General features: G+C 54.9%; 1 protein-coding gene across 2 annotated transcripts in view; it reads left to right on the top strand.

Annotated features, from left to right (window-relative positions):
• SLC44A2 (solute carrier family 44 member 2) overlaps window positions 1–21,574 on the top strand; it is a 26,575-nt gene extending 5,001 nt beyond the window's left edge. The window contains exons 2-22 of one of the 2 annotated variants that reach the window (XM_029916525.1): window positions 10,075–10,123; window positions 11,748–11,821; window positions 11,945–12,029; window positions 12,578–12,662; window positions 12,853–12,963; window positions 13,053–13,113; window positions 13,199–13,322; window positions 13,441–13,524; window positions 13,609–13,721; window positions 15,032–15,163; window positions 15,266–15,365; window positions 15,448–15,540; window positions 15,719–15,803; window positions 16,391–16,653; window positions 16,776–16,870; window positions 17,580–17,683; window positions 17,789–17,862; window positions 17,951–18,021; window positions 18,197–18,285; window positions 19,374–19,458; window positions 20,321–21,574. In XM_029916525.1, the coding sequence (XP_029772385.1) occupies window positions 10,075–10,123; window positions 11,748–11,821; window positions 11,945–12,029; window positions 12,578–12,662; window positions 12,853–12,963; window positions 13,053–13,113; window positions 13,199–13,322; window positions 13,441–13,524; window positions 13,609–13,721; window positions 15,032–15,163; window positions 15,266–15,365; window positions 15,448–15,540; window positions 15,719–15,803; window positions 16,391–16,653; window positions 16,776–16,870; window positions 17,580–17,683; window positions 17,789–17,862; window positions 17,951–18,021; window positions 18,197–18,285; window positions 19,374–19,458; window positions 20,321–20,427 (2,084 nt within the window). In that variant the 3' untranslated portion in view covers window positions 20,428–21,574. Of the gene's footprint in view, window positions 1–10,074; window positions 10,124–11,747; window positions 11,822–11,944; window positions 12,030–12,577; window positions 12,663–12,852; window positions 12,964–13,052; window positions 13,114–13,198; window positions 13,323–13,440; window positions 13,525–13,608; window positions 13,722–15,031; window positions 15,164–15,265; window positions 15,366–15,447; window positions 15,541–15,718; window positions 15,804–16,390; window positions 16,654–16,775; window positions 16,871–17,579; window positions 17,684–17,788; window positions 17,863–17,950; window positions 18,022–18,196; window positions 18,286–19,373; window positions 19,459–19,921 lie in introns of both variants that reach the window. The other variant, XM_029916524.1, reaches the window with a different exon arrangement.
• Window positions 21,575–26,013: the final 4,439 nt, after the last annotated feature.

Genomic DNA, 26,013 nt, shown 5'->3' on the forward strand with positions numbered 1-26,013 from the left:
AGGAGCGCCTCTGTGGCCCAGACAGTTGGGCATCAGACTCCTGATTTCAGCTCAGGGCAAGATGTTTGTGAGATCGAAGCCCATTTCCAGCTCCCGCTCCATGCTGACCCCGCAGAGCCTGTTCAGGATCCTGTCTCTCCCTCTCTCTCTCTGCGCCTCCCTTGTTCATTCATTTGCCCTCTCTCTTGCTCTCTCAAAATAAAAAAATGAAAAGGAATACGTGACAGAGATAATATGCGAAACACAAAGCTTCAAATCTTAACTCTGTGCCGTTTAACAGAAGAAAATATGCACATCTTCAGTAAGGACCTTCCCATTACCCCAGAAAGTTCTTTTTATGTTCCTTCCCAGTCAATCCCCAAAGGGAGAGTTGTTTTTAAATAGAATTTTAAAACCTTTTTTCAAGGTTTATTTATTTTTGAGAGACAGAGCATGAGTGGAGGAAGAATAGAGAGAAAGGGAGACACAGAATCCGAAGCAGGCTCCAGGCTCTGAGCTGTCAGCACAGAGCCCGACTCAAGGCTTGAACTCATGGACTGCGAGATCATGACCTGAGCCAACGTCGGAGACTTAACCGACGGAGCCACCCAGGCGCCCCTGTTTTTAAATAGGAGTTCAATCTCTTCTATAATAAAGTAAATATATTCTCTCTATGGGGGCAGGGAGGGAGGGGCTAAAAATTAAAAATAAACCCTCACCACACAGAATATTTTAGGCTTTCTTGTGAAAGAGCCCTTTACATACCCTCGGCCAACTGCCCTCATCACACAGGTAGCATGACCAAGAAATCTTTTGCACAAGCTTAGCCTATTTTTTAAAAATTTAAAAAAATTTTTAAATTTTATTTTTGAGGGACAGAGAGAGACAGCAGGAGCAGGGGAGGGGCAGAGAGAGAGGGAGACACAGAATCTGAAGCAGGCTCCAGGCTCTGAGCTGTCAGCACAGAGCCCAACGCGGGGCTCGAACCCACGAACCGTGAGATCATGACCTGAGTTGAAGCCCCACGCTTAATCGACTGAGCCACCCAGGCGCCCCTGTAGGATATTTTTTAAGGCTCCTCCGGCCGGTTTAAGGAAAACTGGCCCTGTTCCCAGGGTGAGGTCCTGTAAACCGTGGAAGCAGCTCTAACCTCTCTGATGGGACACAAGGACCTTCCGTTAGCGTGTGAAACAGCAAAGGAGGGAACGGTTTGTGACAAAACAGGGTGTGGGGGATAAACAGCTACAAGTTGGCTTATGCGTGTGTCCTTCGACTCCGTCTGGAAGGAGGAAAGGGAAACCAGGGAGAGGAAGTTCGGGCTCTGGGCCAAGGGGGAGAGGGGAGAGTGAGTCTTCTTCTGCTTACCGTCAACAAGGTCCGCTGTGTGGGTACCGTGTGCCAGGTTCTGTCCCAGACCCTGGAGACCGGCAGCCGCTGCCGTGACAGAGCCGCACGCTAGAGAGGGAAACAGATGAGGCATAAGGCAAGGGAACTTCTTAGAATGTCAGAGAAGGGCTCCGGAGAAAAAGAATGCCCAGAAGCGGAGGGGGAGTAATCTGTAGGGCCCGGAGGCGGAGTCGAACATTTTAAGACCATCCTAAGGTGACCAGAGTCAGGCAGGAGGGAGGCGTGGAGAGCGGGCACGGCCTGGGCACGGGGCCTGTGGGCCATGCAGAGGACTTGGGCTTTCGTTCGGAGAGCAGTGGAAGCCATTGAGAATTCTGAGCAGGGGAGGGAACCCGCCAGCCCACAGGCACCCTCGGGCCCCTGTGAGGGGTGGTGGCAGAAGCCAGGGGACCAGGACAGAGGCGACAGCACTTACCAGAGGCATGACTCACCTAGTACCGAGGTGCTAAGTAAATGAGCGCAGCTACAGAAAAGCGAACCACCGAGTTCTGACTCTCGGCCAGGTTCCGGAACCCGGCTTCGCCTCTGTGCCAGCCCAGCTGCCTTATTCCTAGCCCCGAGCCACCCGCGCCTTTTGTGTCCCTGAGCCTTTCCTGTACCTGGACTTCAACTTCTCCGTCCATCAAATGGGGTTGACGACAGTACTGGCTCCTTCTTGGGACCGCCTCCAGGGTTTCGGGGAACGAATGCGGGTTCAGCACGTAGCCGAGTGCTTGGTCCATGGCAGATGCTCCATCGGTGGGGGCTAAGTGGGGGTTAGTCACAGAGCATAGAGTTCAAGGGCACGGTTGTCAGGAGCCGAGTTCAAATCCCAGCTCCAGCTGGCTGCGTGATTTGGGGCAAGCCATGAAGCATCCCTGTGCCTTGGTTTCTGTCTGGAGCCTTGTACACTGAGAGCCTGGTGAGGAAGACATGAGCTTCTAGAAATAAATGTCTGGTTTGGCGCCCAGCACACAGTAGGTGCTCTGTCTTTTGCTCTTGGCCCGGTGACCGGGACTGTGTGACTCTCAGCTTTCCTCCTACTCAGACTCTTTCCTTCCCAAACTCTTTGTCTAAGGGACTCGGCTGGGTGGCTGGGATCCCATGGGCCAGGCAGCAGGCACAGACTTCCGGGCAGGCGGGGTGAGCCGGCCTCGCTGTGTGGGTGAGGCCCTGGGCTGCTGCAGGCCTTGGGGACCCGGCCGGTTATCTGGAAGCCACGGGGGCTGGGTGGCACTTGATGTCCCGGCTCCGGCATTGTGACTGGGCGGCCTGTATCGGTTTCCTTATCTCCTACACCCACTGCACTGGCTGGGATGGCCTTTGTGCCCAGCAAGGCCAGGACCCGAGGGCCACCTCCCCCACCCAGCCTGGGCTATTGGCCCAGTTTTTCCAGAGCTGCCCCCCCCCCCCAGGGCTACATCTTTAGTTCTTCCCCTCCCCGTATCTGCCACAGGAAAGGCCTGGGTTGGAGCCAGAGGGGCCTCAGCTTGATTCCCGTAGCTCTATCGCTCACCACCTGTGCGGTCTGAGCCAGTGGCCTCATTTGACCCTCTCTGTCCAATGGGACCATGCTCCTGGTTTGGGTTTGCTGAACCCCAGACCCTTGCTAAGCGCTTTTTGAGCGTTGAATCCCGACAACCCCCACGAAGCAAACCCAACTATGAATCGCATTCTCCAGACAGGAAAATGCAGCCTGCAGAGGGAAGGGGCTTGTCTGTTCACCCAGCCCTGGCGTGGGCATTTGTGCCCCTCCCGATTGTTACAAAGAGAACACACGAATCTTGTGAGCACAGAATCCGGCTCCACTCTTGCTGGTTCATGGCCTAGAGACCAAGGGGTCGGCCAACGTTTTCTATAAAGGGCCAGAAAGTAAGTGTTTTCTGCTCTGCGGGCCACATAAAGTCTATCTCTGCTACCGACTCTGTGCCTGTGGCCTGAAAGCAGCCATAAGCAACATGAGAAGGAACCAGCGTAGCTGTGTCCCAAGAAAACTTGACTTACAGCCACTGACATTTGAACTTCACGAAATTTTCACATGACAAAATAGTCTTCCTCTTTTGATGTTTTTCATCCATTTAAAAATGTAAAGACGGGGCGGGGGAGGGGTGCGCCTGGGTGGCTCAGTCCATCGAGTGTCCAACTTTTGGCTGTCACGACCTCACGGTTTGTGGGTTCGAGCTCCCTACTCGGTCTCTGCGCTGGCAGCGTGGAGCCTGCTTGGGATTCTCTCTCTGCCTCTCTCTGCCCCTCCCCCCTCTCAAAAGAAATAAAAATTAAAAAGAAGCAAAAGACCATTTTTTGTTCTAGATGCTGTGAAACAGGCAGTGGGTGATTCCTTTGGCCCCGCCCCCTCACCCCACCCCCATCCCCACGACAGTTTGTCAGCTGGTGGCCTAGATGGTTACACACGTGTGATAGGCAGGACCGTGGTCCCCCCAAAGATATCCACACCCTAATTCCGAGAACCCGTGACTATGTTAGCTTACAGGCCAAAAGGGAATTTGCAGATGAGATTAAATTTAGGGTTTTTTTTTTTCATTTTTTAATGTTTACGTTTGAGAGAGAGATAGACAGAGTGTGACCAGGAGAGGGGGAGAGAGAGAGGGAGACACAGAATCCAAGGCAGGCTCCAGGCTCTGAGCTGTCAGCACCGAGCCCGACGCGGGGCTCGAACTCAGGAATCGCGAGATCATGACCCAAGCCAAAGTCCAATGCTTAAACTGACTGAGCCACCCAGGCGCCCCTAAATTTAGGATCTTATGATGGAGAGATGATGCTGGATAATCTCTCCAGGGCCCAAGGTCAAGGGAGGACCCGTATAAGGGGAAGAGGGAGGCAGTAGGGAATCAGAGAGGGTGGTGGGGGACATGGGCTGGGTGGGCGTGCTAGCTTTTTTTTTTTATGTTTTATTTATTTTTGATACAGAGAGAGACAGAGCATGAGAGGGGGAGGGGCAGAGAGAGAAGGAGACACAGAACCGGAAGCAGGCTCCAGGCTCTGAGCTAGCTGTCAGCACAGAGTCCGACGCGGGGCTTGAACCCATGAACGTGAGACCTGACCTGAGCCGAAGTCAGAGGCTTAACCAACTGAGCCACCCAGGCGCCCCATGCGTGCTAGCTTTGAGGATGGAGAAGGGGCCACAGGCCAAGGAATGTGGGTGGGCTGGCAGCCTCTAGCTGAAACCGGAACAGGTGAGGAAACGGATTCTCCCACAGAACCAGCCGGAGGAATGCGGCCTGGCCAGTGCCTTGATTGTAGCCGAGGGAGAGGCGCTTGGGCCTCTGACCTCTAGAACCGTAAGATAATGCATTTCTGCTGTCATAAGCCACCCAATCGGTGGCAATTTGATACAGCAGCCACAGGAAGCTCCTACAGGGGCTAACTCATGAGCTGGGCAGCCCCCAGCTCTGCTGCTCACTGCCGGGCCGGTATTTCCCTCTGGGCCTGTTTCTGCATCTTTCAAATGGAGGTAATGATGCGATCAATCTCATGAAGTTGCTGCAGGGCTGAGCTGAGGGGAAAGCATGTGACATGTTGGAAAGTGCCGGCACGTGGTAAAGGGGTCAGTAAAGTGGAGACATTGGGGCATTTGCACTGTTCCTGTCTTGCAGGATTGTTGCAAGATTCAGCAAGTTCTCATCCTGCAGGGTTTGGATCAGGCTCAATTATCAGAATGCAGGAGCTTTGGGGGCGCCTGGGCGTCTCAGTGGGTGAAGCGTGTGACTTCGGCTCAGGTCATGATCTCTCAGTTCATGAGTTCCAGCCCGGCGTTGGACTCTCTGCTGTCCGCACAGAGCCCCACTTCAGATCCTCTGGTCCTTCTCTCTCTGCCTCTCTCTCTCTCTCTCTCAAAATAAATACACTAAAAAAAAAAGTATCCAGGAGTATTCAACTTGCCCCCCCCACGTGCTAAAGTTAATGAGAGCTAATGGAACCCCTCACAAGCTTGTTCCAAGGTTCCCTCCTGTATTTCTCTCTTTTTTTTTTAATGTTTATTTATTTTTGAGAGAGAGACACATACAGAGGGTGAGCAGGGGAGGGTCAGAAGAGAGGGAGACAGAATCAGAAGCAGGTTCCAGGCTCTGAGATGTTAGCACAGAGCCTGACGTGGAGCTTGAACCCACGAACTGTGAGATCATGACCTGGGCTGCGGTCTGCTGCTTAACCACCTGAGCCCCCAGGCGCCCCACCCCTCCTGTATTTCTCCAGAACTGACAAGGCCAGGCCCTAGGCCACACCAGGGCCAGGCGCTGCCATGAATCTTTAGTTCCTTCTTACAGGGATAACTCAGGTTCACACAGCAAGGTCACGGCCCTCCTGCCTCATCCACAGCCACCGATTTCTCTGAGAGCTGAAACCTCTCTGTGTGTCTTTCCCTCCCCAAGCCTGGCCAGGTTATGCTCCTGCTCAGATACTCTCAGTGGCTCCCACTCACCCATGAGACCTGCAACAGGGACCTTCTTCTTGTTGGAAGGGGACAGGGCAAGCCACTTCCCCTCCCTGGGCCTTGGTTTTCTCCACTGCGAAATGGGTTAAGGATAGGACCTCCAGTATATGAAGACAGAATTCGAGTCTGAAAGATACTCCGCAGTGCGCACCACCTGCTCTCTCGTGGTTCCGTTCACTCCGCCAGTCTGGCTGCTGTTCCGCTATCGTGGAGAATCTTCCAGTGCTCCCCTTATCCCTTCTCCACGCTTACCTGTCTCACCTCTCATCAGAGGGTAGAAATATGTTCCTGTGTTTTCCCCTTCATGCCTGTAAGAGTTTTAAGGTGTTTTCTTTTTCTTTTCTAAAAGCTTTTATTTATTTAAGTAACCTATGCACCCATCATGGGGCTCGAATTCATACCCTCGAGATCAAGAGTCACACGCCCTTCGGACTGAGCCAGCCAGACGCCCCAGTAGTTTTGAGTTTTTATCTATCGTGCATGATTAATCCATGTGGAATTTCTTTTGCTCCGTGTTGGGAGTGGAGTTAGTGTTTTTTCTTCTGGATGCCGTTGAGGCCATGGGCTGATGTATCCTTTCTGGGCCCACTGAAAATTCCACATGTATCATGTGTTAAATTCCCCATGTATCAAATTCACAAAGTAACTTAAAAACTGTTTTAATGTTTATTCATTTTTGAGAGACAGAGAGACAGAACATGAGCAGGGGAGGGGCAGAGAGAGAGGGAGACACAGAATCCGCAGCAGGCTCCAGGCTCCAAGCGGTCAGCACCGAGCCTGACACGGGGCTCAAACTCATGAACCACAGGATCATGACCTGAGCTGAACTTAAACGCTCAACAAACTGAGCCATCCAGGCGCCCCCACAAATTAACTTAGTAAATACATGCACCTGGAAAACTCTAGGCTACGGCTCTGCTTTCAGTCTTAGCTGCCTGTCCGTGGTTTGTAAACTGTGGTTGTTCATTCAGCAAACACTAACTGAGTGCCAGCTGCTAGTTTGGGCCGACAGGCCAGGGGGCTGACAATAAACAAGCAATATGTAAATGTGTGACACGCCAGGTGGTGATAAAAATAAATAAGTAAATAAAACAGGGTGGTGGGACAGAGGGGAAACGGATGCTGTTTTGGATTCGATGGTCAGAGAAAGCCTCTCTGAGAAGGCGGATGACTGAGCAGAGGCCTGAGCGAAGTGGAGCCACATGGACATCTCCAGGAAGAGATGTCTAGGCAAAGGGAACAGCCAGTGCAAAGGTCCTGAGGTGAGACCGTGCCTGGTGAGTTTGTGCATAGCAAGTGAGGCCAGGGAGGCTGAAACAGGCAATGAGAAGAGAACGAGGGGGCAGGGCTAAGCGTACAGGGCCTTTGAGGTGATGGGGAAGAGCTGGGGTTTTCCCCAGAGTGAGGCGGGAGCCATGGAAGGGTCTGGACAGAGAGAGAGACATCCCCTGACACGGGTGTTCACAGATGCCTCTGGTTGCTATGGGGGGAACGGACAGGAGCGTGAGGGTAAGGTGGGCAGCTGGGAGAGGACGGTGGGGGTAAGAAGTGGTTGGATTCTGAATTGATTCTGAAGGCAGAGCTGTGTGAAGTAAAGAGGGCGTCCCAGGCTTCTGGCCTGAGCCCTTGGGAAGACAAAGCTGCCTTTTGTGAGCTCGGGGCAGGTTGGGGACCTTTGGGGGCTTGGATGTGGCTGTGCTGAGTGAGACACTCATGAGATCCCCAGGAGACAGGTGTCACAGGGGCGTGCAGTTCAGGGGACCGACTTTTGGGAATGATCAGGGTGGAGCTGCAGGAGTGTCCCCGAGGGACCTAGTACAGCCTTTTTTTGTCCACTGGTCGGACTGGGTGGGTGGGACTAGCCAGCCTTGGGGTTGGCAGGGGCCACAGGAACCACAGCATTTCTTTGGGAGGCCTGGTCACCCAAGGCCATGGCTTGGAGCCTTGAACCTCTCCCGTTTGCTAAAGCCTGTGGGCCAGGGGTCAGGTGGGGCTTCCACAGCTGGAGGCCCCTGGGGGAAGGTCCATTCCTCTAGCGACAAGCTGAATTAGTGGCCAGAGCCCTGCGAGGGAATGCTTGGCTCTGAGGTGGCAGCTACAATTATTGAGCACCAACTGTATATGACCACACTACATAACCCTGTTGCTGACTGAATGCCTTCCACTGGATGTGTGTTCCTGCTCATCCACAGCACCAAACATATGATCTGCGATGCTGTTAAGTGTACAGCTGGCCTCAAAGAGAGCTCTTGGGGGGGCGGGGTTCAGAGAGAGCAGGGACATGATTGAGGGAGTATACAGTTGGTCTGGGGGTGTATAATATAGCCAGCTGCCTGTACCCCATGCTGGTTGTGTACCCTGCACTGGCTATACAACCCTTTGCTGACTATACCTTGCACCTGCTGTATACCCCCAGCCCTGCTGTGTACCCCACATTGATTAAACACCCCCATGGCAACTGTATACCTCTTTGTTGGCTGTATGCTTCCACACCAACTGTGTAACGCCACTCTGCATGCCCCCGTATACTGGTGGTCCCTCCGTACCTCGTGTAGACTCCCACATTAAACACCCTTACACTAACTATAGCACGTCCATGCCAACTGTATACCTCCTGGTATCCTGTGATTGGTCTTTGACCAGTTTTGATTTTTCTACTTTTAGCCCCATTTCACAGTTGAGGGTGCTCAGGGCAGGCAAGACACTGGCGGAACTTGCCCTCCGTCTTGGACGGGGCAGAAGGAGCATCTGAATCTAGGGAGAATGTGAGCTCCCCAAGAACAGACCCACAAGATTGGGCTCTTGTTTGCTATTGTATGTATTTGGCACCCAGCGCTGGGCCTGTACCCAGTAGGCGCTCAATAAATAATTGTTCTACCCAACGATGGCTTCAGGCTTCTGGCTTTGCAATCGGGAAGTGTGCTGGGAAGGCAGCTCAGGTGGACAGCCGTGGGGGCCACAAAGGGCAGTGCCAGGCAGGGATGTGGCATCTGGGCTCCCCGTCCCATTTTGCCAGTCTTCAGAAGACCGGCGATGTGGATTTTTATATGGAGTCTCCCAAACGTTTAACTGTTGGCATTTCATTTTTTTTTTTTTTATGCAGACCAAAATAAAAACCGGTTTGAGAATTTTCAGCTCGAATACTCTATATTTGGGAGTTCGGGTGCAGCCATCTGCCTGCTTTGCGGCGCCTATCTCGAGTAACCTCCCAACGCCTCAGTTTCCATACCTGGAGAATGGGGCAGTATCAGGCGCCCTTCCTGGGTTGAGAGGTGTTCCGGCCGCGCGGGGTCGGGACGTGGGGGGCGCGCCGAGGCCGCTGGGTGAAGCCTGAGTTCCCCGGGTGGGGGCTGGGCAGGAGGGCGGGCAGGGCTAAATCGGGGGTGGCGGGTGAGTGGCGGGAGCAGCTGCCGCCCCGCCCGGCCCTGTCCCCCCCTCCCTCCCTCCCTCAGTCCGTCGGCCAGTCCGTCCCGAGGCGACTGCTCGACTGCTCGGCTGGGGCCGGTCTGACCGGTTTGGGCCGCCCCGCCTGGCTCCTGGCTGGGAGGAGCCGCCGCCTGTTGGTCCTTTGGTCCCTCCTTCGGGACGCCCGCGCGTCCGGACCCAGCACCGAGGGGGCTCGGAGCAGGCGGGCGGCCGCTGGGGCTGGGCGCCCGCGGGGATGGGGGGCGAGCGGCCGCATTACTACGGGAAGCACGGTAGGCAGCACCCCCCTCGCGTCCCCGGGCCCGGCCGCTTGTAGGGGGGCAGCGGGAGGAGCCGCGGGGAGTAAGTGGGGAGCAGAGTTGTCGATCTCTGCCTGTAGCGCCTCATCGTCGCGTGCCTGCACCCCTCGCCCTGTTCGCCCTCCGGAAGCTGCCTCTCCGAGGTCCCTCCAGGCCCCCTGACCTGAAGAGCCCGTTTTCATAGCCCCCTCCCCAGCACTCCTGCCGGAATCTTCTCCAGACCCCACCTTGGACCCCCCATCCCCCCCCCCCGTCCCTACCTGGCTCCCAGCCTCCCAGTCCAGCGCCCTCCCCAGTGGGTGGCTGCCAGGGGATAAGTCGGGCTGTTCTTGATGGGCGACTGCTCCCCCTTCCTTGACCTGCGTCCCCTGGGGGCTCGGGCGGGGCCGCCTGGAAGTAGGGTGAGGCAGAAAAAGCCCTACGGCTCTCTGGAAGCTACTCTTCCCTGGGCCAGAGGTGCCCCTAGGGGCTTCTGGGGGAGGATGGTCTCCCATCCCCTTCTCTGTCACCCTGCTCAATCTCCCTGATTTTCAGGAACACCGCAGAAGTACGACCCTACCTTCAAAGGACCCATTTATCACAGGTAAGGGCTCTGAGTTCCTGGGAGGGGAGGGGTCTGCTAGTATTGCGTGCACCCCGCTTTCTTTACTCCCCTCGCCCCCATCTGCTCTCCAAGGAACGGGTGATAGATCCTTGCAACTTGACAATTAAACCACTAATTTCCTTAATATGCAGAGTCTTTACAAATGCATATTTGAACTCAGGCAAAAGATTGGAAGAGATAATTTCTAGAACCAGAAATACCGGAGAGAGTGAAGTTCAGTGAAGTGCTCAAACTCACTGAAAGGTAAAGGAATGGATAAAACAATAACCAAATAGAATTTCGCCACCATAGATTAGCAGAGATGAAAATGATTGACACTTACTGGTGCTCTGAATCCAACCCGCCCAAGTGTTTTGGGGGGAAATTTGGAAATAGGAGTATTTAAATGTGCAGCTCTTTGTTCCAAAGTAAAATTCTAGGGGGAAAAATTCTCCACCAACCTTGTACACCTGGACAAAGAGGTATGCTGTAGCTGCCTTTTTTAAAACAAGACCAACAATCTGAATGTGCATCTTTGGGAACTGGAACTCGTTTGATAAGTAACAGCGGATCTCTGCGTTCTACCGTCCACAACTGTTAAAACATGTAAAAGCCATTGTAAGCGGTGACATGGATCACTGGCAAGATACTAAGTGAAAAAAAGCAAGTGGCAGAACAGTGGGTGTATCATAATCACACCTGAGTTAACAGCAACAAAAAATGTTTTTGAACATTGTATCCAATAAATAATCCAAAAGACCCAGGAGAGGGGCGCCTGGCTGACTCAGTGGGAAGAGCTAGCGGATTTGTGATCTCAGGGTCCTGAGTTCCAGCCCCACATGGGTGTAAAGATTATTTAAGAAAAATAAACAAGTAAACAAACAAACAAAATAGAAAAGAAATCATTAGTAAGAAAGTTTACTTATAGGGAAAGGTGCCGGGTGCGTCATTTTTTTTATTGCATGCATTCCTATATGGTTTTAATTTTTACCGTGTTATTTAGTCTTATGATAATAAAAATAGTATAAATGTTAAAAGTTATGTTTATTGATCTTTATTTTTATTTTATTTTTTTATATTTGAGGGAGAGACAGAGAAATGGAACGTGAGTAGGGGAGGGGCAGAGAGAGACAGAGACATGTCTCAAGCAGGCTCAGAGCCTGACTCTGGGCTGGGACTCCTGAGCCATGAGATCATGACCTGAGCCAAAGTCAGACACTTAACCAACTGAGCCACCCAGAGGCCCCAAAATAGTGTAAATTCACACAAAAAAATCACTACCAATTGCTCTTAAGGATGTGGGGACATGGGCACGCTCAGTCAGAAGAGGGCTGACCGCTGTGGCAGACTGCTTCGAGAAGAGTGTAGCATTAGGTGTCCACGTGTAAGGGTGCCTGGCTGGCTGCGGAGAGCATGGGACTCCTGATCTTAGGATGTGAGTTCGAGCCTGGCGCTGGGCCTAGGGGTTGCTTTAAAAAAAAAAAAGGGTGAAATGTACACGTTGTTTGGTACAGCATTCACACCACATTCACACATGGATGCGCAGATGGGGTCCGGGCAGGATAGGGGCCGTGATCCGCAGGGCCCCAGGGTTCCCGCCCAGATGCTGTTCTTTGTTCCCCAGGGGCTGCACAGACGTCATTTGCTGTGTGTTCCTCCTTTTGGCCATTGTGGGCTATGTGGCTGTAGGCATCATAGGTGAGTGGAGGAGGGCACGGGGTTGGGGTTCCGAGGTGGGAGGGGAAGCCACAGCCTCTAGGGCAGGGATGGCGATGGTGCTCAGGAATGGCAGTACCTCAGGGTCCCTGGATCCCTCCACAGCCTGGACCCACGGGGACCCTCGAAAGGTGATCTACCCCACTGATAGTCGAGGCGAGTTCTGCGGCCAGAAGGGCACAAAAAATGCGTGAGTCTGGCTCCTTGGGGCCTGGTGGGACTGGGGAGGCCTGGGTAGAATGGCTTCATGAGCACTGGGGTGAGGCTTCTAGGCTTCCCCTGCCCTCCACCCATCCCTTAGTTTAGTCAACAAGTATTTATAAAGCTCCCACTGTCCCCAGCTGCTATTCTAGGCCTTGAGGACACAGCACCAGAGGAGACAGTGAGTCTTGTTGCCTGGTCGCTCACATTTTAGGCGAGGGACAGAGAGGAGACAGTCCAAGATCTGGTGTCACATGACGATGAACCGATGAGCAAAAAGCGAGGTCAATCCAGGCTGTGCCACTGCCTGGCTGTGTGACCTAGGGCAAGTGTCTCAACCTCTCTGGGCCTCATTTTCCTCAGCTCTGAAATGGGGGTGATAACCAGCTATTGTGATGGTTAGATGAGCCAATAGGCAGAGCTTAGAACAGCACCTGGCATGGGGTGGCTGCTGCTACGGTTATTGTTTTCATGAGGTATTTTATATAGGGAGGTTGAGAAATCTTGACAGCTTCCTTCTCCCTTCCCCAACCCCAGGAACAAACCCTACCTGTTTTATTTCAACATTGTGAAGTGTGCCAGCCCCCTGGTCCTGCTGGAATTCCAGTGCCCCACCCCCCAGGTAATTTGGCCTCTCCCTACCTTCTCTGCCATCTCTGCTTTCTGTCACCAGGTCCTCTTCTCCCTAGAGTGACAGCTACTCTCTCTCAGCCCTTTCTTTTTCCTGGGGAATGGGAAGTGGGGCCTCTGTCCTGAGTGGGGTTCGGGTGTCTGCCTTGATCCCACCCAACCCCTGCCTCCTGCCCCCCAAGATCTGCGTGGAGAAATGCCCCGACCGTTACCTCACCTACCTGAACGCTCACAGATCCCAGGACTTTGAATACTACAAGCAGTTCTGTGTGCCTGGCTTCCAGAACAACAAGGTGAGGGCAGCCCAGGTAGGAGCGCGGAGGCGGGGGGTAGGGGTAGGGTACTGGCCTGGGGCATTAACCTCCGCTCCCTTTCTTGTCAGGGTGTGGCTGAAGTGCTTCGGAATGGCGACTGTCCCGCTGTCCTCATCCCCAGCAAGCCCCGTGAGTGGGGTTCCCTAAGCTTGGGTGGGCTGGCCGGGCCGGGGGTGTCAGGGGCCCAGCCTGACTGGTCCCCTGCTCCATGCAGTGGCCCGGCGATGCTTCCCAGCCATCCATGCCCACAAGGGGGTCCTCATGGTGGGCAACGAGACGACCTATGAGGACGGGCACGGCTCTCGAAAAAACATCACAGAGCTGGTGGAGGGCGCCAAGTGAGGATCACCGCCCACCACATCAGTGTCCCCTTTTCCTGGGCGGGACAGGGCAATCCCCTGGGGCTGGCCCGATCTGGGAGGGGGTCTGACCCCAGCCCCGCGTGCCCTTCCCCAGGAAGGCCAACGGGGTTCTGGAGGCACGGCAGCTGGCCATGCGGATCTTTGAAGACTACACCGTCTCCTGGTACTGGATTGTCATGTAAGTTGGGAGGGAAGGTGGCCCTTCCTGTCTGCGTGTTCTGGGCAGGCGATCGCCGTGCTCATGCCCCCATTTTATCCCCAGAGGCCTGGTCATCGCCATGGTGATGAGCCTCCTGTTCATCGTCCTGCTCCGCTTCCTGGCAGGCATTATGGTCTGGGTGATGATCATCATGGTGATTCTGGTGCTTGGCTACGGTGCGTCTCCCCTTCCCTGCCCGCCCCCCCCCACCCTACAGTCTGCAAATGCCAGGGCCCTTTGACTCGACTGTGGCCAGCAAGAATCTTGCCCTAAGCCATCAGACACCCTGCATTCTTCCTCTTGCTGTGTCTGCGAAGATGTTCATCTCAGTGTTGTTTATGGGAGTAGGTGCTTGAAGACAACTTCCATGTTTATCTTTGGGGAAGGAGTTAAATCATAGCCTTCCAGGCGGGGGCCCGGAGCTATATTTTATCTACATCAAAAAGCATTCTCAAGCAGACTGCTTAAGACCGCGGTTAGGGCACCTGGGTGGCTCAGTCAGTTAAGCATCTGACTTTATCCCAGGTCATGATCTCACAGGTGGTGAGTTCAAGCCCCGCATGGATCGGGCTCTGTACTGACAGCTCAGAGGCTCTCTCTGCCCCTCCTCTACTCATGGTCTCTCTCCCACTCTCAAAAATTAAATAAACATTAAAAATTTCTTAAAAAAAAAAAAAAAGACCGTGGTTAAAGATGTGCTCTAGCACCAGACAGCTGGCCATTAAATGCTGGCTGTGCCAGTACCCTCCTCTGTGACCGTGGGCAAGTGACTCAAACTCCTTGTGCCTTAATTTCTTCCTCTATAAAGTAGGGGATAATTAGTATTTACTAGTTAGGAGGCTTCGTGAGAAAAAGTGTGCAGATGAGATGTGGGGAGGGCTGTGGAGATTTCCCAGAGGTAATGCTCAAAATCCAGTAGTTCTTATTTTGATTATTTAGACAAACACTCCAGGGGAAAGATGCCTGATGAGGAGTCCAGTGGGAGAATGCAGATATTAGAATATTCACATTAATCAGTGGTTTCTAGCTGGGTGCTGACATAGGAGGCGATTTTTTCAAAGGAAAATTTCCTTTTTTTTTTTTTTTTTTAACATTTATTCATTTTTTGAGAGAGAGCGAGCAGAGGAGGGGCAGAAAGAGGGAGACACAGAATCCAAAGCAGGCTTCAGACTCTGAACCGTCAGCACAGAGCCCAATGCAGGGCTTGAACCCACACACCATGAGATCATGACCTGAGCTGAAGTCGGACGCTTACCCGACTGACACACCCAGGTGCCCCTAGAAGGGACCATTTGCAAAGAGACAGGAGGGTGTGAGGAACCCAACACCAGGCAGTAAGAAAAGCAAGTGCAAAGGCTCTGAGGCAGGAACGGGTGTCGGCAGCCCCTGTCAGGTTTAGTGTTTGCTTCTGCTACATGGAGATGCTTCCCCCTGCTCTGCAAAGTCGGGGGAGCATTCCGTGGGCTGAGGTCGGTCCCCTGTGCAGGAATATTTCACTGCTACATGGAGTACATGCGACTCCGTGGAGAGGCCGGCTCTGACATCTCCCTGGTGGACCTGGGCTTCCAGACAGACTTCCGTGTGTACCTGCACTTGCGGCAGACCTGGATGGCCTTCAGTGAGTCCTAGTCCCCCCATCCTGCCCCCCCCACCCCCGTGAGGCCTGAGAGGGAGCGGGGACAGGTACCTGGCAGCCTCGGCCACCCTCTGCCTCCCGCAGTGATCATTCTGAGCATCCTTGAGGCCATTATCATCTTGCTGCTCATCTTCCTGCGGAAGAGAATTCTCATCGCCATCGCACTCATCAAAGAAGCCAGCAGGTGGGTGCCAGGGTGCCCGGGGCTGGGCTGGGGTGGTCTCAGGGCTGCTGGGGCCCTGATGCCTATGTCTCCTCCTCCCCAGGGCCGTGGGATACGTGATGTGCTCTCTGCTGTACCCACTGGTCACCTTCCTCCTGCTATGTCTTTGCATCGCCTACTGGGCCAGCACTGCTGTGTATCCACCGTCAGATCTGGATTCCCGACCCCGGGGCGGTGGCTGAGGGCCAAAAGTGTCTGGCAGTGACCTGCTGTGTGGGAGCAGGGCCAGAACCTGGTTGCCGGGGTGGGGTGGGGGAATGGATCCTTTCTGGGATCCCTGATCCCAAACATCAGGTTCCTTAATGGACCTCCAGCTTCCTGTCCACCTCCAATGAAGCTGTCTATAAGATCTTTGATGACGGCACCTGCCAATTTGCTGGGAAGACCTGCAATCCTGAGGTGGGGGTCGGCTCTTTCCCCAGCAGCCCACAGACGGTCAGAAACCCGCTTGGGGGCCATTCAGCAAGCATTCAGTGTCTGCTGTATGCGATGTGTGGAGAGTGGAGGGGAAGAGCTCCAACTGGGCAGCCCCCACCGCACCCTGAATGCTGGGCCACACCCGCCTTTCTCCCCTTGACCTCATTTCCTGCCCCGCACCCCTCCCTTACTCCAATGATAGCCGGTTCTTGTTTCTAGAACCCCTTCCTTGCCTTTCATAAGCCCCTGTGCTGACCCTTGTGGTCCTCATACTGACCTCTGCCACTCTTGCCCTGGCCACGTGACCTCTCAACTGATGCATGACCCCACCCTGATCCCCAAGATAGCTTATCCTGCCTCACTGACACTTGTGGAATCAACAATCCCATCTTGCTTCTAGAACCCCTGTTAGAAAGCCCCTATGCAGAACTCCCAATCCCTTGACTTAACCCTGATTCCCACGACTCCTGTCCCACTCCATGAGCACCTGACCCAGACCCGATGCCCAGAACCCACTCTGAACCCCTGACCCTGATGTTGTGACCCAGCCCCCGCATCCATCCCCACAGACCTTCGCCTCCTCCAATGAATCTCGCCTGTGCCCTGATGCCCACTGCCAGTTTGCCTTCTATGGTGGCGAGTCGGGCTACCACCGGGCCCTGCTGGGCCTGCAGATCTTCAATGCCTTCATGTTCTTCTGGCTGGCCAACTTCGTGCTGGCCCTGGGCCAGGTCACGCTGGCTGGGGCCTTCGCCTCCTACTACTGGGCCCTGCACAAGCCAGACGACCTGCCTGCCTTCCCGCTCTTCTCCGCCTTCGGCCGGGCGCTCAGGTGGGACTCTGGGTGGTCTGGGGCGGGCGCTCAGGTGGGACTCTGGGTGGTCTGGGGCTGAGGGCGAGATGGGCTGGAGGAGGAGCCTTGGCCTGGCCACTGACCACCCCCTTGGCCCTCAGGTACCACACAGGCTCCCTGGCCTTTGGCTCCCTCATTCTGGCCATCGTGCAGATCATCCGAGTGATGCTGGAGTACTTGGATCAGCGCCTCAAAGGTGCGGCCCACCAGTGGCTAGCTTTGGCTTGGGGGGGCGGGACTGGTTTGTGGGGGGCGGGGTTAAGGCACTGGGACTGTGATTGGTTTCTGCTTGGGGTGGGTGCAGTGGAGATGGGGAGTTTGATTAGTTCCTGAGGTGGAAGAATGGCTGAGGGGAGCATATTGGGTAGAGTTCTTATCCCTGGGTAGGGGGGATCCCTTATCCCTGGTAGGGGGGGTGCCGAACCCGGAGGCCTGGGCCACCATGGATTCCTGAAGAGACTAGGATTCATTCGTGGGGAGAAGAGAAGGGCGGGGCTAAGGCATGTTTCCTTTTTTTTTTTTTTTTTTTTTTTTTTTGCCTCAGTGGAGCTTGGATTGGTTATTCTTTGGGGTGGGGCCAAGGAAGTAGCAAGGATTGGCTGCTGCTTGGGAGGTGGGGCCGGGGCCGTAGTGTGGGTTGTGATTGGTTCCTGTCGTGGAGGCTGGGTTGAAAGGCTTCAAGATTGGGCCCCTCGTAGGGGTCGGACCTGTCAGAGCTGAGCGTCCTGGGCCCCCTCGTTCTTACTTGGGTGAGGGGCAGGACTTTGAGGGTCCTGGATCAAGTTTCCTCTCCTGTTTCTTTGAGAAGGTGGGCTCCAGAAAATCCTGGATTGTGTGCATGTAATGAGGGTAGTTGTCCCTACCGGGGGTCTCCCCTCACCTCACCGCCCTCTCTTCTCTCTTAGCTGCAGAGAACAGGTTTGCTAAGTTCCTTATGACCTGTCTCAAATGCTGCTTCTGGTGCCTGGAGAAGTTCATCCGGTTCCTCAACAGAAATGCATACATCATGGTAAATGGGCCTGGGACCCCGAACCAACCCCCAGCTCCTGCTGGGTGAGAGCAGACCTTGGTCTCAGCCCATGGGCCTGACCCCTCCTCCTCCCCCTCCTTCCAGATTGCCATCTACGGCACCAACTTCTGCACCTCTGCCAGGAATGCCTTCTTCCTGCTCATGAGAAACATCATCAGGTCAGAGAAAGCACCGTCCTCTGGCTGCCTCCCTCCTCCCCCAGCCCCTGAGCCCCCAGTTATTCCTGGTCCTCCCTGTCCCCTGCAGGGTGGCCGTCTTAGACAAAGTTACTGACTTCCTTTTCCTGTTGGGCAAACTTCTGATCGTGGGGAGCGTGGGTGAGTGCTGCTGGTCAGCCTGCTGGGGGGCTGTGGTTGGGGTGTCTTGTGAAGGGCTGTTGGGCACCACATCTTCTTTTGTGACGCCCGCCCTGGTGTCTGAGGTCTTCTTGCGGGGAGGGGCCGCTTCCTTCAGTCAGCACCCTCAACCATGTCGGTTCCTCCCTCTCTCTAGGGATCCTGGCCTTCTTTTTCTTCACCCACCGTATACGGATTGTGCAGGACACGGCCCCGCCCCTCAATTATTACTGGGTCCCTATACTGGTACGGACCTTTGGGGACGGGTGGGGGCCCAGGGAGAAGGAGGCGCTGGGGTCCTCCCGGTCTCTTCTAACTGGACAGATGTGGATGGAGGGTAGAGGTGGGGATTGATTGCTTATTCAGTCCACAGACATGTAGTAAGTACCTACTAGGTACCAGGCACAGCGGGAGGAAGGGCTTCCCTCCAGAGGGCCCTACGGTTCAGAGGCAAATAGGCACCGATCAGTAAGGACATGGGTGGATGCGTGATTCCCCACTGATTCGTGCCACGGGGGCGGCTTACAGGGGACCGTTAGAGCCTGTGCGGGAGGATTTGGGCACCGCTCACTGCGGCAGTGATGTCAGATCTAAGATCAGAAGGAGATACAGGCCACGTCCAGGCAGAGGGAGTAAGTTCAGAAGCCGTGAGCTGGAACTATGCCAGGAAATGAAGAAACCGGTGTGCGAGGGGGAGGAGGTGGAGATAGGGGCAGGGAGGTGATGGGGTCATGGAGGTAAGATCGAGGCAAGGCAGTGCAGGCCTTGGAACCCAGTGACCTGGAATTTTATCCGAGTTCTCTATTTGCTCATTCTAAGAGGGGTAACTTTGAGCAAGGTATTGAATCCCTCCATGGTTCACTTGATTCAATCCATAAATGTTTATCAGATACCTGCCAAGGCCCCGTGAGTCTCCAAATTGCTGGGGGTGTAGCAGCAAGCGGAACAGATACAGTCTAGTGGGGATGATGGCGTTAGGGCTGTAGTGCCCCAAACATGCATAAAGTTGCGGCCAGACACAGGCCACAGAGGAGGGGCATGGAGTGCTAGGAGAGAGCATAAAACAGGGTCTAGCTGTCAGAAGCAGCTTCATAGAGGAGGCTGTATCTGAGGACTCCACATATGAGCTGAAAGCAGAAAGATAACTTAAAAGAACAGCAGCATGTGCAAAGGCCCTAGGGTTGAAGAGAGGAAGGAGCGAATGGTGGTACTTTGGCTGTTACTCTAAGGAGGACTTACCAGCAGGGAAATGACATGATCCCAGGCTGCGAGGGTGAGGTGGGTGGGAGTTGCCCTGGAGCTAGGGTGGAAACATCTCGGCTCCCCTTGCCTAGACGGTGATCGTCGGCTCCTACCTGATTGCCCATGGCTTCTTCAGTGTCTACGGCATGTGTGTGGACACATTGTTCCTCTGCTTCTGTGAGTGACCCCGTCACCCCAACCCTTGCCAGGCCCTGACTGCCTTCTCCCCTCTGGGCATAACATCTTCTGATGGGTCTAATGCATTCAACGGCCAGGTGCCCCCAGCTTCCCCGGGGACTGGACTGGCCATCCCGCAGTTGAGGGCCTGGCATGCCTTCTTGGCTTCCTCCCTGCGCTCGGAGCTGCTCCATCCCGTTGTGCCCTGGTCCAGGCAGGCCGCAGCTAGAACGCTCTGCCCCTGGGCCCCCCGCTTTGGAGTTTCTAGCTTTGTCGGGGGGTGATCTATGGCTGCTACTAACTTTGGTCTCTCCATCTGTGTTTTTGTTTTGTTTTGTTTTGTTTTTTCTCTTCTCTTCCTCTACTCCATGCCTGCTGGCTTCCCTGTTCTTCCCCGCCTCCCTCTTTCCCTCCCTTCCTGACCACCCCATTTTCCCCCTGCCGGTTCCTGGGGGGAGCCCAGGTGAGGACCTGGAAAGAAATGACGGCTCTCAGGAGCGACCCTACTTCATGTCGCCCGAGCTGAGAGACATCCTTTTGAAGGGGAGTGCGGAGGAGGGGAAGCGGGCAGAAGCCGAGGAGTAGAGAAGGAGGGAGGCGTGGGGGCCACGCAGGCCCCCTCCTTTCCTCCCTATAGACTGGGGGTGCATGTGGGACCGCCCCTGCCCCGGAGCGTGGGGAGCGCGTGTGTGTCCCGTCCGCGAGCCTTCCATAGCTCGCCCCTCTCCTGTCCCCGTGTGTCTTGCTTCCTAACCCTCTGAGGCTTCTCTGTGGCCCTTGTCCACCCCCCTGCCCCCCATCCCTGGAGGTCCCTGTCCGTGGGCACGCCTCACGCCGTGGTCTCTGGGGCCTCTCTCCGCAGTGGAGGACCTGGAGAGGAATGACGGCTCCGCCGAGAGGCCTTACTTCATGTCCCCCAACCTCAAGAGGCTCTTGAACAAGACCAACAAGAAGCTGGCGGAATCCTAAAGGCCCCGCTCCCCCACGACCCACACACCTCTCCAGAAATCTCACACTGGGTGCTCGGCAGCTGGGCCAGAACCCTGGGCCCACTGGGCTCAACGCGAAGTCCTATCACTGCCGCCCCCCTGCCCCGCCCCCACCTGTCCAGTTAGCACTGGATTCCAGGGACCTGGAGGATTCAGGGAACCTCCTCCCTGAAACGAGGGGGCCTTTGGGGTTTTCCTGGCGGCGCCCCAAGACCGCACCAGTCACCGTGGCTCTCGCTGGCCTGGATGGGGAGAAGTCCGTGGAGGCCTCTCGATGTCTGAGGTGCAGTGGGGCCTGAACTCTGCGGGCCGCCTTGTCTCCTGTCCTTCTCTTCCAGCAGGGCAGCGTCTGTGTCTGCGGTAGCGGTGGCCGACGTGAGGCCCCCCTCCCCCCGCTCATTCTCTCATGTCTGCTCCAGCCAGGACCAAGCCCCTTCTCCACGGCTGAACGGCTGACTCATAGGCTGCCCACATGCATTTCTTTATTATTTTTTTTTTTAACCTGGACATGCATTAAAGGGTCTGTTAGCTTTTCCCTGTCTGTCTCGACGGCTGAGCTGGGGCCAGCTGAGGAGTGCCTTCTGTTGTCCCCTCCCCGTGGGAGGCCACAGCAGGGGTGTTAGGGAAGCAGAGGGAGCGAGGCTGCTGCGGGAGGGCAGCGGGGAGCAGAGCGGGAGGGAGAGGCCGCTAATGGCTGTTTAATGGGAACCTGCTGGCTGGAGGAGTTGGGCCCAATTTCCCCCCTTCTCCTGCCAGTTACTGACAACAGCTCTCTTTGTAAGAGAGAGAGAAGCGGAACCCACCCAAGGGGCGATTTCAGAGGAAGGGGTGGGTGTGGGCAGATGCCAGGAGCAAACTGGGCCTCCTCTGCCCCATCACCTCGCCTCTGAGGATCCTTTTGCCAAATTTGTTGAGCTTGGTGGACCTGGTCTCCCGGTTCCCCCTTTGCCAGGTCCCCAGGCTCCTGACTTCACCCGTTCCAGGGTCTGCAAGAGGGAGAGATCCCAGCCTGGGGTCCCAGTCTCCTGTGTCTGTCTGCCCGCCATCCCTCAGCCCTCTCGTTCTGTCTGCACACTCTTGCGTGTTAACTGCATTCCAACCACTAATAAAGTGCCTATTGTACAGAGCCCGGGCCTGGAGTGTTTGTGCAGTGAGTGGGAGGCTGGTAAGGGGCACCCCAGCTTTGACCGCCCTGGGATGGGTTCTCTGAGCTGGGGCGAGCCTCCCTGGGGAAGGAGGGAGGGCAGGAAGCCTTCCGTCTGTGGCCCGTGTCTGCCAGAATTCTACCGTGCGGACAGCTCAGGTTTCTTTTGAACAAATGGCCCTTATTAGGTTCTCATCCCTACACTCCAAGAGGCTACGATGGTTTGTCCACGCTCCCTTGGCCACTCCGCCCACCTCTTAAGTCACATGGCCTTTGTCCCCAGGCCCAAGCCCCTGAGGCGCCCACAGTCTAGTCCAGCCTCTTTGGACCCACAGAACTGCAAAGACCTGAGCTCTGTCCTGCTGCCCAGGGGCTCGCGGCTGCCCCCTGGTGCCAGCTATCTGCCCACCTCTGGGCCCTCGGTCCCACGTGGCTCAAGGCCTTTCTCTTGTTATTTTTTCTTAAGCAGCCACCATTTTTAAGTTTATTTATTTTGAGAGAGTGACCATGAGTGGGAGAGGGAGAGAGAATCCTAAGCAGTGCGGACACAGAGCCTGAGGAGGGGCTCCAGCTCAAAACCCCAACCCTGAGATCATGACCTGAGCCGAAATCAAAAGTAGGGTGCTTAACCGACTGAGCCACCCAGGCGCCCCCATATACGACTTTTATTACTCTCCTCAATAATTAATAAAGATCTGGAGGATGGGCTACATTTCTAAAGGTTGCACGGTGGCCAAGTGGCTTAGAAGGCAATCCAACCCTGGTCTCCTGGACCCCAGACCCTCCTGCTACCCCATACCGATGCTTTCTGGGGTCCCTTGTTCACCTCGATTGTCTGAGTTTGTTCTTTTCCCTGTCCCCAGTTCCTATTAGCCCCACCTCCAAAGTATCCCCTACACCTGCTCACTTCTCCCCATGATCTTCAGCTCCCTGCCCTGTTCTCACTCACCTGAACCAACTTAGTCCCCTGCCCTGGTCCCTGACTCCTGCCATCACCTCCCCTTTGCCACAGTTTCCCGCACAGGTGCAGAGAGGTCCTTGTGAACACCCTAGTGTGTTCACACCCCTTCTCCGCTTAAGAACCATACATGGCTTGGTGCGCCTGGGTGGCTCAGTCGGTTAAGCATCTGACTTTGGCTCAGGTCATGATCTTGTGGTCTGTGAGTTCAAGCCCTGTGTCAGGCTCTGTGCTGACAGCTCGGAGCCTGGAGCCTGCTTTGGATTCTGTATCTCTCTCTCTCTCTCTCTCTGCCCCTCCCCTGCCCATGTTCTGTCTCTCAAAAAATAAATATTCAAAAGTAAAAGTGAAAAGCCAAAGTCTTCACTACGGCCCATGAGGCGCTGTTCCATCTTCCCCATCAACCGCCCCACCACCACCGTGCTGACCCTTCCAGCCACCCCAACCCCAGGGCTTGTGCCTGAAATGCTACCCACGTGGTACTGTGTGTGGCCAGCTCCTCATCCTTTAGCTTTCAGCTCTGGGGTCATCTCCTCCAGGAAGCCTTCTGTGCTCCTCTGAGGTCGGCCCCTCTTGGTGACCACATCACCCACTTTATCTTTCTTCTTCATGGGATTTGTCACCATCTGCCATGATCTATTTATATTTTCACTTAATAATGGTTAGCCTCCCCACCCAGAAAGCCAGCTGTAAGGAGATGTGGATCTTGCCTCTTTTTTAACCACCTTATCCCAGAGCTAGGCAGAGTGCGTGGTATACAGCAGGCATTCAGTATAGGCACAGAACAGCTGAATGACTGCAAGGGGCTTAGCATCTCACCGGGCCTGGGGGAAGTGCGCAGCGTCAACCATTGTGATCAGTATATTAGTATATGCCAGTATGTAAGTTCCCAGTCTGTTACGCATGCGCCAAACCCCAGGTTGCCATGTGCACAGACCACCATAGAGAAACAGAAACAGGAAGACCAAGGAGTCGCCGTTACTGCAGGGGTGCCTGGCTGGCTCATCCGGTGGAGCATGCCATTCTTGGTCTCAGGGTCATGAGTTTGAACCCCATGTTGGATGTAGAGCCTACTTACCTGTTTAAAAAAAAGGATTAAAAAAAGGTTACTGCACTAATCTGGGCACGCGCTGATGGTGGACTCGACTCGGGTGGTCTTGGTGAAGGTCATGAAAAGCACGCCGATTTTGGCTGTAACGTGAAGATGGAGCTCACTTGATTCATTGCGTGTGCAAGACAGAGAGGAGTCAGAGAAGGAGGAAGCAGGGCTGAGAGGCGGCGAGCTCAGACAGTCTGGAGAGGGCCCCTGCTGCCTGAATCCGCAGGGAGCTTGGGAGGATGTCACATAACTGGTAGGTCCCTGACTAAAGGTGGCCCCGGGCGCCTCCAATCCTGGGCACTTCTGATGCTCTTGAGTGTGCAGGCAAAGTGCCCGGTGTGATCCAGTCAATCCTCTTTTTTTTTTTTAATTTAAAAAAAAAAGGTTTATTTTTGAGAGAGAGAGAGCAAGCTCTTGTGTGAGCGAGTCGGGGAGAGGCAGAGAGCGAGGGAGAGAGAGAATGCCAAGCAGGCTCTGCAAAGTCAGCACGGATCCCGACACAGGGCTGGAACTCACCAACTGTGAGATCATGACCTGAGCTGAAGTCAGACACAACCTACCGAGCCAGCAGGGCCCCCCTGGTCTGATCCTCTAGAGTGTGCAGGCAATGTTGTCCGGGGCCCAGAGTAGTTCTCTGGAGAAGAGCTGGTATACAGGCAGCCGTGCAAACGCGCACAGGGCCCGGGCAGAGAGAAAATAAAGCAGAGCTGAAGGGATCTAGGCAGGTAGGTTCGGTTTAGATTTGCTTTTCACACAGATGGTTGGACGTGTGAGTCAGAACTTCACAAAGGAATTCTAGGCTGGAGGCATTTAAGCGGGAATGCATTGTCTTTCAAGTCACAGGGCTGGCTGAGATCACCTAGGGAGTGAGTGTATGGAGAGGCCCAGCTCTGGGGCGAGAGAAACAGAAAAAGCAGACTCCCCGGGGAGAGCCGGGAAGTGTCACGTCTGGAGCTAAGCGGAAGGCAGGACGTGTGGGCACAAGCGGTCCTGGCTTTTAGTGTGGGAACAAATGAACGGGAGCGACTATTTTCTAGTGCAGTAATAAGGAAGGTCATTAGCCGAGGGCAGAGCGAGGGGAGATGTTGGAAGCCATAACCAGGAGTAGAAAATTGGGAGAGCACTGCATGAATGAGCAATGCCAGCATTGTGAGTTTTTTCTTTTTCTCTCCCAAACTCACCGAGGAGTGAGGCGCAGGAACAGATTTAGGATTTAGGTGGGGTCGACAAAGGGGAAAAGGGGCTTGAGGGGACGAGCAGCGGCCGACACAGGAGGGATGCTAGCTCTCCACCCACAGCTTTCCAAGCACTTGGGGTGAAATCCAAGGCCCTCCGTGTGAGTCTCCGGGGACCTGCAGGACCTAGCTGCTCTTTCTTGGATGGTCCTCCCCACTTCCTCCCACACTGGCCCCATTCCAGCACCTCAGGCCTCTTAGCTGCTCCTTCCACAAGCACTGTCAACCCCTGGGACTTTGTCCTGGCTGTTCCCTCTGGCCGGAACTTTCATCTCCCAGTAACTGGCTCGGTCTCAGTCCCTCGGCTCCCCATAAGGAGTGTCTTTGCACTGCCTAACTTACATCCGCACCTGCCAGCCCTCCACTGCACCCCCCCCCCCCGATTTTGCCCATGGCACTCGCCATCATGGGACACATTACATACTTCGCCTATTGTTTGCCACCTGCCTCCCCGTCTCAGTCACCTCCACCCACGAGGGCAGGGCCGTGGCGTGGTTTGTTCGGTGTGTGCCTGGCAGCAGCTCCTGGCCGCACAGCCTCAATGCCAGCTCCTCCGACCCTCCCAGATGGACCACGACCGGCAGGTTGTCCTCAAGCTCCTTCCCGCTTGGTTTGGCCGGCCTTCGTTTCTGTGGTTTGCAACCATGAGAGGTAGAGATTCAGAGCACTCGGGGGGATGGGGCCAGGCCAGGGGCACAGAGACCGCTGCCCTGCTGGAAGGGACGCACACGCACACACAGGCGTGCTGGCCAGTGACAGGCTGGCAAGCAACCCGCAGACACACAGACATCTTCCGATCCTAGATAACATTCTGGAACAGGTAAAACTAATCCTGGTGATGTCTTAGGGCCAGGGTTTGGCTAGGACAGCAGGAAGGAATTTCCGGGGGGAGGGTGGGCGCCAATGTCCCTTATTTTGATTGGGGTGGTGCTTACACAGGTGTGTATATGTAAACATTTACCGAGACGTACACGTAAATGAAATGATTGTGTATACTATACTTTCATTGAAAGAAAAAAAAGTGGCTGACAGCACCCGGGTGGCCCAGCTGGTTGGGTGCATTTGACTCTTGATTTCAGCTCAGGTCGTGACCCAACGGTTCATGGGTTTGAGCCCCACATCGGGCTCTG

Source organism: Suricata suricatta, chromosome 12, assembly GCF_006229205.1.
Source record: "Suricata suricatta isolate VVHF042 chromosome 12, meerkat_22Aug2017_6uvM2_HiC, whole genome shotgun sequence".
Classification (NCBI taxonomy): domain Eukaryota; kingdom Metazoa; phylum Chordata; class Mammalia; order Carnivora; family Herpestidae; genus Suricata; species Suricata suricatta.